Source organism: Labeo rohita, chromosome 20, assembly GCF_022985175.1.
Source record: "Labeo rohita strain BAU-BD-2019 chromosome 20, IGBB_LRoh.1.0, whole genome shotgun sequence".
In the NCBI taxonomy this organism is placed as follows: domain Eukaryota; kingdom Metazoa; phylum Chordata; class Actinopteri; order Cypriniformes; family Cyprinidae; genus Labeo; species Labeo rohita.
In genome coordinates, this window is record NC_066888.1 from 11338819 (window position 1) to 11352690 (window position 13872).

The 13872-nt window shown below is 36.8% G+C and overlaps 1 protein-coding gene across 1 annotated transcript in view; it reads left to right on the top strand.

Annotated features, from left to right (window-relative positions):
• The first annotated feature begins 8963 nt into the window (after positions 1–8963).
• Positions 8964–13872, top strand: part of cdh2 (cadherin 2, type 1, N-cadherin (neuronal)) — a 57962-nt gene continuing 53053 nt past the window's right edge. Inside the window, exons 1-2 of the mRNA XM_051138210.1 lie at positions 8964–9200; positions 11953–12061. Of these exons, the coding sequence (XP_050994167.1) occupies positions 9153–9200; positions 11953–12061 (157 nt within the window). The 5' untranslated portion in view covers positions 8964–9152. The remainder of the gene's footprint in view (positions 9201–11952; positions 12062–13872) is intronic.

Sequence of the window (13872 nt, forward strand, 5' to 3'; positions counted from 1 at the left end):
TCACGCAGGAAAACAACTGAAAAACACCAAGGATAGACTCATGAATGCTGTGAGTGTGAATGGCCGCTTATTCCCATGAAAACAGTAGCTGAAGTTTCTCCGCAACTTTCTCAGCGAGGACCCTATTGACATCGCTCAGACTCTTCTTCTTCTTCTCCAAAATAAATCACATTTTTGAAAGCCTAAACATGCTCGAAAACTCTGGCACACACTGGCAAAAGTGAAATGGGTTTCAGAAGTGGGTGTGGCAACCTAGCGCCACCTATAAAATTTCAACAAAGTGCCCCTCGGGTTATGTTTCACGTACATGTACGAATTTCGCACCAATACCTACAAAAAATTCCCCTGGTATGACGATATTTTCTCAGCAAGTTTTATGTTTTTTGCCATTTTCAGGTGTTGTATTTAAACAAACTCCTCCTAGAGATTTAAACAGATCAACACCAAATTTGGTCAGTGTAATCTAAAGCCCTTTGTGATGTTAAATCTCAAAGATCTTGAGTTTTCATTGAAGGGCGTGCTCGTGGCAACCTGACAAACTTCAATGTTTTGCCATGAAAAAGGAAATTGTTATAAATCAGGGCATACAAATCTGCACCAAAATTCAGATGTTTGATAAGAGTCCTGTCCTGAACACATGCCCATGACCATATTCACTTACATGTATAGCCATAGCGCCACCTGCTGGCAACAGGAAGTGACATGTTTAAGCTCTAAAAGCCTTTGCAATGTTCAGTTGCGAAGATCTTGGGTTTTCGTTAAAGGGCGTGTCTGTGGCAGCCTGACAAAGTTCGATGTTTCGCCATGGGAATAGAAGGTGTTGTAACTCAGCCATACAATGTCCGATCTGCCCCAAACTTTACACATTCGATATGATTCCTGGCCTGAACACATCTAAAGGCCAATATTGCGCTACATGCTGGCAACAGCAAATGACTTGTTTTACACTAACTTAAACATGCAATGTCTATCTGCACCAAACTTTACATGTTCGGTAAGAGTCCAGGCCTAAAGACATCTAAAGGCCAATATTCAGTTAGAATTATAGCGCCACTTGTTGGCAACTGGATATGTCATGCTTTGCACTAACTCAAACATACCATGTTCTATCTGGTGGCAGCAGGAAGTTTAGCACATATAAATGACTTTGACATACTCCTTCAATATTTACCACTTTAAATGCATATTGCCCACCGTTCGCTGTTTTCCTAAAGCCACCAGATGGTGTTGAGCCCTGGTGCGAGGGCCCTTTCAACGCTGCTTGCGTTAATTTTCTCTGTTCATAAAGGTCCACTGAAGGGCTTTAAAACACACAGCATTATACTATGTGTTGACGGAATTTAAACTAAAACAGGAAGACAGGACATACCATGCAGTCCCACCCCCTTTTTTTTAAAATAGCCAATAGTGTTTCATTTATCACAGCTTGAGCAACAGTTATTGAACTGGGTAAAGCTGCATGTGACAGCGTATGACTGCTACAGTCTCATCCATATTGCTATAAAATATAGCATTCTGTGTAGAATTCAAATGGTCCAATACCTTTTGTGATCTGTCCCGATTCACGCATATGATCCGCACTATGCTATCATGTCTCTGGATCAGAGCAGACTGTGTACGTGCTGCAGCAGTTTGCATGACATGTTTACATGCATTTGTAATCGGATTGACGGCTCAATCGGACTGAAAAGGCTTCAAGTAAACACCTTAATCGGTCCGATTGAGCTTGATCGGAATGAAATTTCGATCGGATTGAACGACGTGTGATGTGCGGAACAAGCCGTTCTTCCTTTTTAATAAAATGTTGTATAAATGCGTGTCCTGTTATTATAAAACTGTGAAGTGGAGCAGGACAACGTCCCACCTTGTTTCGGATTCTCATCCACAGGCAACCTATTTTAGGTGCAGAGAGAGGCATTTTTACTGCGTTATAATTATGAGCAGCACAGCACAGCGGTTTATGTATATTTATCCAGAAATGGATACATATTAATTCTGTTGTTAAAAACAATATTAACAGTGAGAAACTCTATATCTGTGCAGTGTGCGCATGTAAAAAAAATCTGCTTTGAAGCTCGTGACATATAAATACGCATATCAACCTGATCACTTTATTTAGTGTTTATGTAAACATTACATTCAGATTCATCAATCGGAATGAATTCAGTCCGATTGAACCAAAAATTATGCATGTAAATGTAAAACCAGACTGTGAAACCAGACTTATTTTGCCTCAATGGAAAGCATATTTTATTTATTAATCATTCCATATCCCCTATATCACCATACAGAAAATACTAATTCTGTGAACAATTAACCAATTTTAGCCGCAGCTTCAGCATCTATTTATAGTGTACACTGTAAAAAAACTATTTGTTGAGTCAACTTAAAATAATTTGTGACCTGGCTGCCTTAAAAGTTCAGTCAACTCAAAAAAAGATTATTCAACTTGAAATGTTAAATTATACTATGTGACAACTTAGATATTTGAGTTGATTCAACTTAAAATTTTAAGGCAGCTGGGTTACTTACCCATTTGTTAAGTTTAGCAAATACAAATATCTTGATACTTAGTAAAACTTAACATTTCAAGTTGACTGAACTTATTTTAGTTGACTGAACTTAAAATTTTAAGGCATCAGGGTAACAAATTATTTTAAGCTGACTCAACAAATGGTGTTTTTTATTTTTTACAGTGTAGGGGATTTCGGGACACTTCGGATTTTAGAGAGCATTTGATTGGACAGAAAGTCTGATGAGAAGCTGAAGTGCATGGTGATGTCATCAAAATTTTTGATCTATCTTGGCGGAAGTGAGAGACTGTAAGTTTTGAATGGTTATATCTTGCAAATTTTGTCATTGTTTTGGAGCACACTAGCTTATAGATACTCTTAAGGCTAACATATTCATACTAAAAGCCAGAAAACTTGGGTACTTTAAGTATCCTGACACTGTTTTACAAACTGGTGAAGCACATCAGACGTGTCAGTGAGAAAGCAGTCGGAATGAATGTGAATTGATTCACCCTTTTGTAAACCCTTTGGTCAATTCACTGAAAAGAACGAATCAAGTCAAAAGAATGAATAATTCAAAAAGAAATTTCACCATTTCAGTTGACAACAATATGGGACACACATAATAACTGTTAAAATATTCACACAGAAAACATTTCTCGGGTCAGTCAGAGCACTCATGCACTGCAGGCGCCACTGTTTGGAACGATAAATGATGACAGATTGTTTATTTTTGAGTGAACTATCTCTTTAAGACTGCCCTCTGTAAGACAATAAACTATTGAAAAACATCTCGTATAAGCTCTTATGATACAACACAGAAACACTCTCAGCGCAACCTTTAGCCCTAATAACTGTTAAAGTACTCTAATACATCCATATCCATCCCTCAGCGGACCAATGAGACTCTGCGTCCCCATTCAAAAGCCAATCACTGTGAAGTAAATTAATAATGAGCTACAGTTTCCGGCATGTCTCCTGCATCATTAATGCGTGGATTCAAAATATCTCTAACTCATGGAAAGACCAGATAATAAATCTCCATATATCTGTATGGGACAGTGTAATATTTACACAATTTCACTTTATTCATATAGCAGATGCTGTAGTTCAGCATGACTCATGACTCAAAGGGACGCCAGGGCATGGAAAACATGGTCTGGTTGAAATATGGTTCGGGGCATGGAAAATGTAGTCTGGAGGAAAACAAATTATTTCTGGAGACTGTAGGGAGTCTGAAGCTCAAGTGAGGGCCGGCCTCCCATGAGGAGTGATGGCTAGTTAGCTAGCTGACCATAATGTTCTGCTCTGACCATAATGCTTTTAGCATTACAGGAGTAGTGGAGTGCATCTACATATGGATTTTGAGAGGACCTTGCTGGTCATTTGTTCCCAAATTATTCATTAAGCAGCTAAATACGTGTGACTATTAAGTAGTCGCTGTTATTAGTTGTACATAATGGGCCAGTCAACATTTCAACCTCAATGAATTGCCATTACCATAACAATTAAGTAAGGCACGAGACTGCAGAAATGCATGTCTTAAGAATTGAATTAAGAATGTCTGTTAAATTCCAATTCACTTCCTGAATTTGAAATGAGGTGGACAAACAGGGTGCAGAATTGCAATCTGAGGTTAAAGAGGTAGAAATTAAATTAAATTAAATTAAATTAAATTAAATACCTGAAAATTAATAAATGTTAACTGAAATAAATGTAATATAATACTTTTATTTCAGCAACATTTATCATTTTGATGTACTAAAATAACTGAACTTAATTATATAACTTAATTATAGACAAAATTAATATAGACATTTAAAAAAGAAAAAAAAAAACTACCGAAAATGACTAAAAGACAACAAAATTGCTAAAAATAAATAAAATAAAAAATGAAAACATGAAATGAAATTATTTGATTAAAAGTATTACTAAAACTACATTAGTATGTAAATAAAGTAATAATAAAGTTTTAAAATCTTCTCTATTCAATTGCTACAGGTATAGGTTTTATGGGGTATTTTTTAGAAAGATTAAATTAAATAAAATTTACAACTAATGTTTAAAATTCCTTGTATAGAAATATGTATTTGTATATATTTATTTGTATTAATTGCACTACATTTACACTATTTGTATCATAAAATAGGTTAATATAATAACAGAGAAATACTTTTAAAAACATATATTTAAAAAATGTATTTTAAATAATGACAAATATAAAAAATAAATAAATATAATAAATATAATATAATAATCATTTTATATTAGTAATTGAATGTATTTTAAATAATATGACTAATATAATATAATATAATATAATATAATATAATATAATATAATAAGAATCATTTTAAATTAGTAATTGAAAAGTGCAGATTTAGGTGCAGTTTTTTATTTTATTTTCTATCTATCTATCTATCTATCTATCTATCTATCTATCTATCTATCTATCTGTCTATCTGTCTATCTATCTATCCATCATCTATCTATCTGTCTATCTGTCTATCTATCTATCCATCATCTATCTATCTGTCTATCTATCTATCTATCTGTCTATCATCTGTCTATCTATCTATCTATCTATCTATCTATCATCTATTTTATTTTATTATTTTTATTTATGTATTTATTATCAGTGAAATTATTTACTGGTACTTACTATATTTAAAGAAATCGATTTAAAAATGAGTTTTCTACGTATCAGGAAATATATTTGCATTATCTGTAAATTGGGGATGTATTCAGTGACTGTATTGAAATCCTTCGAATAACAACAGAGAAAAATCCTCTTCTTGTCATTGCCATTCAAATTACAATTCAACATCCTGTGGAATGAAACCAATTGAATTCAAATTCACACTCATTATATGAATGGAAGCTGGTTCTTACATTCAGAATTTTGCCTAATCCTACAAGGCAGCACTTCTTTATTAACTTTCCAGTATAAATTTGTATCAGGTAATGAGCTGATAGAATGTAATAAGGGTCCATGAAGCAGCTTCAGTTTCCTTAATGAGATGGAAGAAAGATAATATTCCAGCTAATTTTTTGGTTTGCAGTCCAAGTAACTTTAAAACCCTCGCTAAGCCTTTGTGTAGAGAACACAAGATATCACTTGTCCATTTCTTTTAGTATACTGGTCAAAAAAAAAGAATTCAGAGAAAAATAACAGTGCCAAAGACAATACACAATCATAAAACATACGAATGTGATGAAACTCTCAGGTAAGACCGACGTACAAAGGCAGGCTTTGTGAATAGACTTTTTGAAAATTCTGTCATCACTTACTCAACCTCACGTCATTCGAAACCTGTATTTCTTTCTTTCTTCAGTGGAACCCAAACGGCAAATTTTTGGGTGAATATCTTCACTTTTTCAGTTGTAAATGTCTAAAATAACAACAACAAAAAAAGCCATAAATGTATAATAAAAGTCTTAGCTTTGTTTTATTTTTTAAAAATTCACCCTGTTGCATAAGAAATAAATTCATGTGGGTTCTGAAGGAGTAAATACTGCAGTTTTCATTTTTGGTGAAGTACTCCTTTAAAAATTGATGGTAGGACTACAGGTTCCCCTTTGTTCCTCCCTCTTTATCGCTTATCTCTCTCGCTCTCTGTCAAGGCCAACCTCTCTGACGTCACTCAGACAGACCGGCGGCTGCACGGTTCGTGTGTGTGTTTGTGTGTTTCGGCCGGGCCGGTAATGATGAGCAGATGGTGGTGCGCGCTGATGACCGGAGACTCTCTCAGAGCGCACAGGACATCTGCTCCGTAGACATTCGCTGCTGTCACAGGCACTCCAAGTGCCAGTTTCCCCATCCCTGTCCCTGCCTGTCACGACTAGAGACGCAGTCATGCCCATAAGACAGCAGTGGAATAAGACATCACCTGAGCAAATTCCCTAATCAAGTTTCAGCACTGTCATAAAATCCATTTACATTGTCAATTCGCACTATTTAAGATTCACAGCATAAGACAAGCATAATTTTCCCCATCTGATACTCATGAGATTTTTGGCGTAACTAAAACCAAATTGGCCTATATTGAATTACTTTATCTGAATTTATTACAGAGATTGCTGAAATGCTTGATTCTGATTCTGACCATTCATCTCGAAAACTAATGATCACTGTGTATGAATAAAGGTTCTAAGTGTTGATGGTTCCATAAATAACCTTTAACTTCCATGGAATCTTTCCATTGTATGCTCTTAAAAATAAAGGATTCAATAAAGAAACTTTAACATTCATAGAACCTTTCCATCATGGTGGAAAACAAGCTTTTTAAATGATTAAAATGTTCTTCACATTAAGGGGAAAAAAAAAATTCTTTTAGGTTCCTCTGAGAATTGTTTTTCTATTGCATTGCTGAAAATAATAATAATAATAATAATAATAATAATAATAATAATAATAATAATAATTAATCATAATAATTAATAATAATAATAATAATAATAATAATACATTTGTGAGATACAGTCGCATTTGCGAGAAAGTTTATATCTCGCCTTTCTCACAATTGTGAGTTTATATTAAACAATTCTTACATTATAATTTGCAATTGTTAGTTTTATATCGCAATTCTGACTTTATTTCTTGCAATTGTGAGTTTATATCACACAATTCTGACATTATAACTCACAATTGCGAGTTTATGTCTCAATTTTGAGGGAAAAAGTCAGAACTGCAAGTTTATATCATGCAATTCTGAGAAAAAAAGTCAGAAATGTGATATACAAAACTGCAATTGCAGAAAAAGTCAGAATAAAGTTTTTATTTCTCGCAATTCTAAATTTATTTCTCACAGTTGTGAGTTTGTTACGCAATTCTGACTTTATAACTTACAAATGCTAGTTTATATCTCACAATTTTGAAAAAAAAAAAAAAAAGTCAGAATTGTGAGTTTGTATCATGCAATTCTGAAGGACAACAGTCAGAATTGTGAGATAAAAAGTTGCAATAACATTTTTTATATTTGTTATTCAGTGGCGGAAACAGGCTTCCGTAGAAAAAAGGTTATTTAGATTAATAAAATATTATAATATTATCAGATTATATATTCACATTCGATCATATAGATTATATTATTATTTATATTATTATATAATTATATTATTTATATTATTATATATTATATTATTATATAACTATTTTATTATTTATAATAAAGGGGAAAAATCTTTTACTAAAAGGTTCTTTGAGAAACCTAGAAATAAAATTTGTTTATTGGCACTGATGGTTCCATGACATCCAGGGGAAACTTTCCATTACACATAAGGTTCTTTATGGTAGAAACAGGTTCTTTATCATTCAAATGTTCTTCACACTGTTCACTGAAAGGCTCTTTGTGGAACCAAAAAAGGTCCTTCTATAGAATCACTGTGAAAACCTTGTTTTGAAACCTTCAATTTTAAGAGTGTAAGGCACTGCTATTGAAGCCCGTTTTCACCACTGAAATGTAAAAAAAAAGGCAATTGCGACTTTTTATTTCACAATTGTGACTTTTTTTTTTTTGCAGAATTGCATACTCACAATTGCAAAAAAAGACTTGAGATATATACTCACAATTGTGCAAAAAAAAAAAAAAAAAACCTCAGATTTGCGAGACAAAACTCATAATTACAAGAAAAAAAGTCAGAATTCTGAGATACAAACTTGCAGTTTTCAGAAAAAAAGTTTTCCTCAGAATTTGACAGTCAGACAGTTTGTATCATGCAATTCTAAAGAAAAAAGTCGGAATTGCAAGAAGTAAACTCTCAGTTGCGAGGGTAAAAATACTTGTGATATGAAAAGTCACAATTACCTTTTAATCAGTGGCAGACACAGGCTTCCATACATTGGTGCCAAAAAAAAAAAAAAAAAAAAAAAAAAAAACATTTTTGAAGCCTTTATTTTTAAGAGTGTATATGTTTCTACAAATTCCATTTCATCTCCATGCATTCTAAAATATACCTGTAATAAGTACAGTCATTACAACAACATAAACTTCTCGTCAGTGTCTCCTCACATAATAAAACAATCTGAACTCCAATTCCAGGTGCATATATTTATTTATTCTGTAGTAGATGAACTTCCAGAGGGTCTTGATTACCCTTTCGGGTTTATTTTGCAGTAACGACCGCTGACTGTGCATTATTATCCCCCACATGAGGTCGTTAACAATGCTTTCAGAATGACTACCACAACATTAGATTTTCAAAATAGCCCACCAGCATGAGACACATGCACTTTAAATCCAGGAATTCTCAGTCCCTCTTGCCGATTAGCGGGCATTAAGGGGTTGGGTGGGGTTAAAGAAAGAAGATCTTCCTTTTGTTGTAGTGAAGAAGGCGGGGTCTTGTCTTCTTCGCTGTGACTTCCGGAGGCTGAAGGGGGTGACATAAGGAAAGGAGCCCCCTCTCCGGCGCAGTACCACTAAGCGCGGATAGAGGGCGTCGCTGAGAGCGCCGCTCTGCCGTTGAACTGCACGAACGAGCGGAGCTTCAGTACCAGACCGAGAGCAGCACGGATCAGTGCCAGAGAGAGACGGAGGAACGATTCTGTCGCTACATGCCGCCGCTACCCTACGGAACATTATAACGCAGCGGAAAACGGCCAGCTCTATCGGTTACTTCACAAAGGACGGAATTTAAACGATGTACCGTTCGGGAGGCGTGATGCTGGGGCTTCTCGCCGCTCTGCAGGTAAAATTGAGGGTCCGAAAAGCGATGTGCGCTCGGGCACGAGCTGTGCGTTGTAGCGATGCTGCTTTATGTTTGGCGTATTTGCTATTATTTGCGCTCTGTGGTGTTTGTAAACTGTGGAGGGATTATGTGTACGCGTTTACCAGTCAAAATACAAATAAACGATTTTGCTTAGTGGCAGAATATTTAAATAGAGCGAGAGTCCCTGGATCAAATTCAGTACTATGGGTTCTTCGGTTTGTCTCGAAGGGTTAAAGACTTCATGTCGCATCTAATTTGCTTCCTATGCAATTCTACAGAGTCTTTATTGTGTTATCATTGCTTCCGAATTATTCACAAGAGATTTCGACTCCGTGTGCGATGGCTTTATGTTGTGTAGCCGTTAGGTTGTACTAGCAGCCCCGTTTAAACCGTCCCGTGCTGAACCGGAGCCAGTCGCAGATGAATGCGGGTTTTCAAACGCGCTCTCGCTTCTTTTGGCACGAGATGGAAAAGTTGCCCTCGGGGAGGTGATTAGGTCACAATGGTCCCTTTCCGACTGATGAAACAAATGTAACAATAATCAGTTAATGAACAGCTCATTGAGGTGGCCGCGAGGCGAGTGATGTCCTCTTCCGCTGACTCTGTCTCTTTTAGATGTGCAAATGCGAAATCTCACGGCGAACAACGGCTCTGCGCGTAACCCAAATATGACAAATCACTCTGACCCGAATCAGCGATCGGAGAAATGGATCGTGCTGTCAGGTTTTGGGTCTGCTGATCTCCGAATTGCTGAAATTAACATTTTGAACATAGGGAGCAGTCATGCTTTGTTTTCATTAGCCACAGATGAGAAATTGCGAGCAAATTGTTAATGTTGTGAGGAAACCAAACGTGTGAAATCTGCATGGCAATAAAGTTACCATTTGGCCATCGGCCATTTGGCCCGGGGTTCAATGTTTGTATTGTATTTGTGGTCTGCAGCCGCAGAAGTTGCAGTCCTGACCTCGTAAATGTCTTATTGCGGCATGTTTTAAAGTGTAGCATTAATGTCGCGTTTTACTACTGTTTGTGTGTGATATAACGGTTCCACATGTTTAAGAACCCCTAGCGATGTCCGATGGTTGAACGAATCGTTCTATGGAGTCGAATCTTTCCAGTGAATCTTTTGAACTGGTTCTGTGAGCGAACTGGGCTGAGTTGTTTTCGAGCCAACTGCTCAGTGATTTATTGAACCGAGAACCGTCCGATTCACAAACGTGCTGAAAATAGACTTGTTATAGCAAAAACGTTTTCATCCAAAAAACACGAATGATTTTTGCATTGTTTAATGTGAATACAAACCATATTTACGTTCTAAATGGCTTTTTATTACTTATTACTTAGATTTATTAATAGCAGCATGATTAATGGAATGTTTAGAGCACTGTAAGTGATGACGTAATTAGTGATGATGTAAATTAGATTTTAATTTTAACTTATAAACACAAATCTCATTATGATTGTCAGAAGCCATAGTGGCTGTCTTTATATGATCACCATTGGCTTTATAGCGTCTGCTGCCTCTGATTCTTCATGTCAGCAGGGCCGCTGGTGCGGCTCCATCTAGAATCGTTCGCTCTGTGTGGATGTGCCGAGGCAGCATATTGCTAAGCAATTGCTGACAGGACAGTTTAAAGTCAGATTTTCAAACACACCCCTGTAGTGCCAGCTTCATATAGGCGTTCTGCAGATACATCATCAGCGGGGCAGCTGGAGATGACGACATCGAAAATCTGATCAGCTCACGGTTGATGATGATCTTTGTTAGCACGACAGCAAATGCTTGATGGGTCGTTGTGCGTAGGACATTAAGTCAGCATCCACCGAGATAACAAGTAATTAACATGTTTGATAAATTGACTATGGGGCCGTTAACAAACACAGCCAGCCGTCTTCTTCAAGCCTCTGATCTTATTCCAACACAAAGAGGCTGTTTCACAGTGGACGTCACCTTTGATCTTCTCAAGCCTCTTTTAAAAACCAAATTCACCTATTTGCCTACACTGTGATCCTGAGTTGTGTCATATCAGATGCTATCAAGACGGAATGGCTCAAAGCTGGTGGTTTATTTTCCTAATAAACAAGTCAAGAATGAATAAGGCTTTGTCCTGAGCGTCAACCGCTAGGTGTAAGCCATAAAGGAGGGTTTGTGACTTGCTTTCGCCAGCTGTGTGAGTGTGTGTTTGTGTTTTTATGTGATAAGTGCTCCAGCAGACCATGCCATTCAAGGTAGAGTATGCGTAGCCTGGTCAGCTCTGCTTTTCTAACGTCTCGCCCTCCTGACCTCATCAGTCTAATTACACCCACCTCAAAATAACAGATGCCCGGAGGGGGAGGAGGTGAGATAGAAAGCCCTCACCATCCTCGAATGAAGAGAAATGGAGCAACGCAGTAAATCGTCATGCAATGAACCTTATTTAATTTTGCCGATCTGCTGCAAATTAGCGAGTAATCGGTGAAAAATACAATAGCATTGCTAATTCAAAGAGTTCATTTGGAGAGTGATCAATGGACTCGGCGGCTCTGGAAAGTCTCATCACGGTGCTTTTCTTGAGAGGAGTTCTGCCTCATTTCCTCTGTTTATGGTGAAAGAGCGTGATCGTTATGTCCATCGATTCCTCTCGGGATTCTGGATATTCGGCTCTCACCGTGGTGTAGGTTGGCTCGTGCTGTTTATTAATCACCATTAATCGGGGGATTAATTTGTCTGGTGCTTTTGTGTTTTTGGCAGGTGGCGGTCCAGGGCACGGGGGCGATGCCGTGCCAGCCGGGTTTCACCGAGAATGAGTACAACGTCATGACGGCCGACGTCATCACCGAGGGACAAGTTCTGCTTAAAGGTAAACAGAGATGTTTATTCTCCTAATAAATGCCAATCGGACTCCAAACGCTCCCTCACCAGGCTTCGGTTTCCACCCTGATTCTGTTGGGAAGAGAAAGAGAGAGAGAAGGGACTATGGGGGAAGGGTGGGCTTTATGTGTGTATGTGAAAGAACGAGATGGGGGAGGGGGGTTAAGTGTTAGGGTTGCTTTAGCAGGGGGTGTTTATAAAGGGGGATATGAGAAAGAAAAAAGCAGGAGGGGGAGAACGGCTCAGTGTTTTGGTGGAATGTGTTTTGAAGGGTCACAGTGTGAAATATTTGGGGGGCTGAATCGCCCTCCACCACCGTGCTTGAAACCCCCCTGTTGTGATCAATAGCATTGATTAGACCAGCTCGTATCCATACAGTCAGTCGATGGCACAGATCCCAGTCAGCCATCTCAATACATTCAGTCAATCCGGCAGGGGCCACATTTGTGCTGCGGTTGTAAACTTTGGAGGCCTTATAACATCCGTGCATCACGTCTAATTACGACGCCGTAAAAAAACACAACTGTGTTTTGCATTTCCAGTAGATAAACGAAACTAAACCACCAGTTACACCAGTGGCATGTGATTGAGTCGAAATATGTTATAGCAAAATTAGTGATGCACCAAAATGAAATTTTTACCAGGACATCGAAATGTTTATTTAGCTAAATTAAATTTGGGTAATTAAACTGTGCCTGCTGTTTACGGTGTCGTGTTCTCTGGTAATGAATTAAACCAGTCAGTTCTTTGGCGCATGCTATCTCCTGATATGAAACAATGGTGAAACAATTTTTACTCAGAAATTTCTAGTTAATTTCACAAATAATTACAAAGAAATAAGGCAACACTTTGTAATAAGGTGTCATTTGTGGTCCTGGACAACAAGATCAGCTATAAGTAGCATGGGTATGTTTGTAGCAATAGCCAACAATACATTGTATGGGTCAAAATTATCTAATTTTCTTTTATGCCAAAAATCATTAGGATATTATGTAAAGATCATGTTGCATAAAGATATTTTGTAAATTTCCTACTGTCAGTATATCAGAACGTAATTTTTGATTAGTAATATGCATTGCTAAGAACATTTGGACAACTTTAAAGGCGATTTTCTCAATATTTAGATTTTTTTGCACCCTCAGATTCCAGATTTTCAAATAGTCTTGGCTAAATATTGTCCTAGCATAACAAACCACACGTTAATGGTTATCGAAGCTTATTTATTCAGCTTTTAGATGATGTATGAATCTCAATAAAAAAAAAAAGACCTTTATGACTGGTTTTGTGGTCCAGGGTCACATTTGTTAGCATTAGTTAATGTATTAACCGACATGAGTGAACAACAAACAAAACATTTATTACAGTATTTATTAATCTTTGTAAATGTTAGTTAATTAAAATACAGTCATTCATTGTTTGTTCATGTTAGTTCACAGTGCATTAACTAATGTAAACCCAATGGTGATTTTAGTAATGCATTAGAAAGTGCTGAAATTAACATTAACCACTACAGCATTAGTAGCATTAATAAATTCTGTAGAAATATTGGTCATTCGTAGTTCATGTTAACTAATGTAGCTAACTAATGAACATTTAGTAAAGTGTTACGGAAATAACACATTAAATGAAACATTGAAGAAATACAGAAAACATGGACGGAATTGCGGAATCCAGTCATAAAAACAGAATTTAGTGTATAACGTGGAATATGTCTAACTCTGAATTAATTAATTAAAAGTAGGTCATTACACTTAAATGAAATCATGATATGGACTAGTATCTGTGAATATTAAGCCGCAA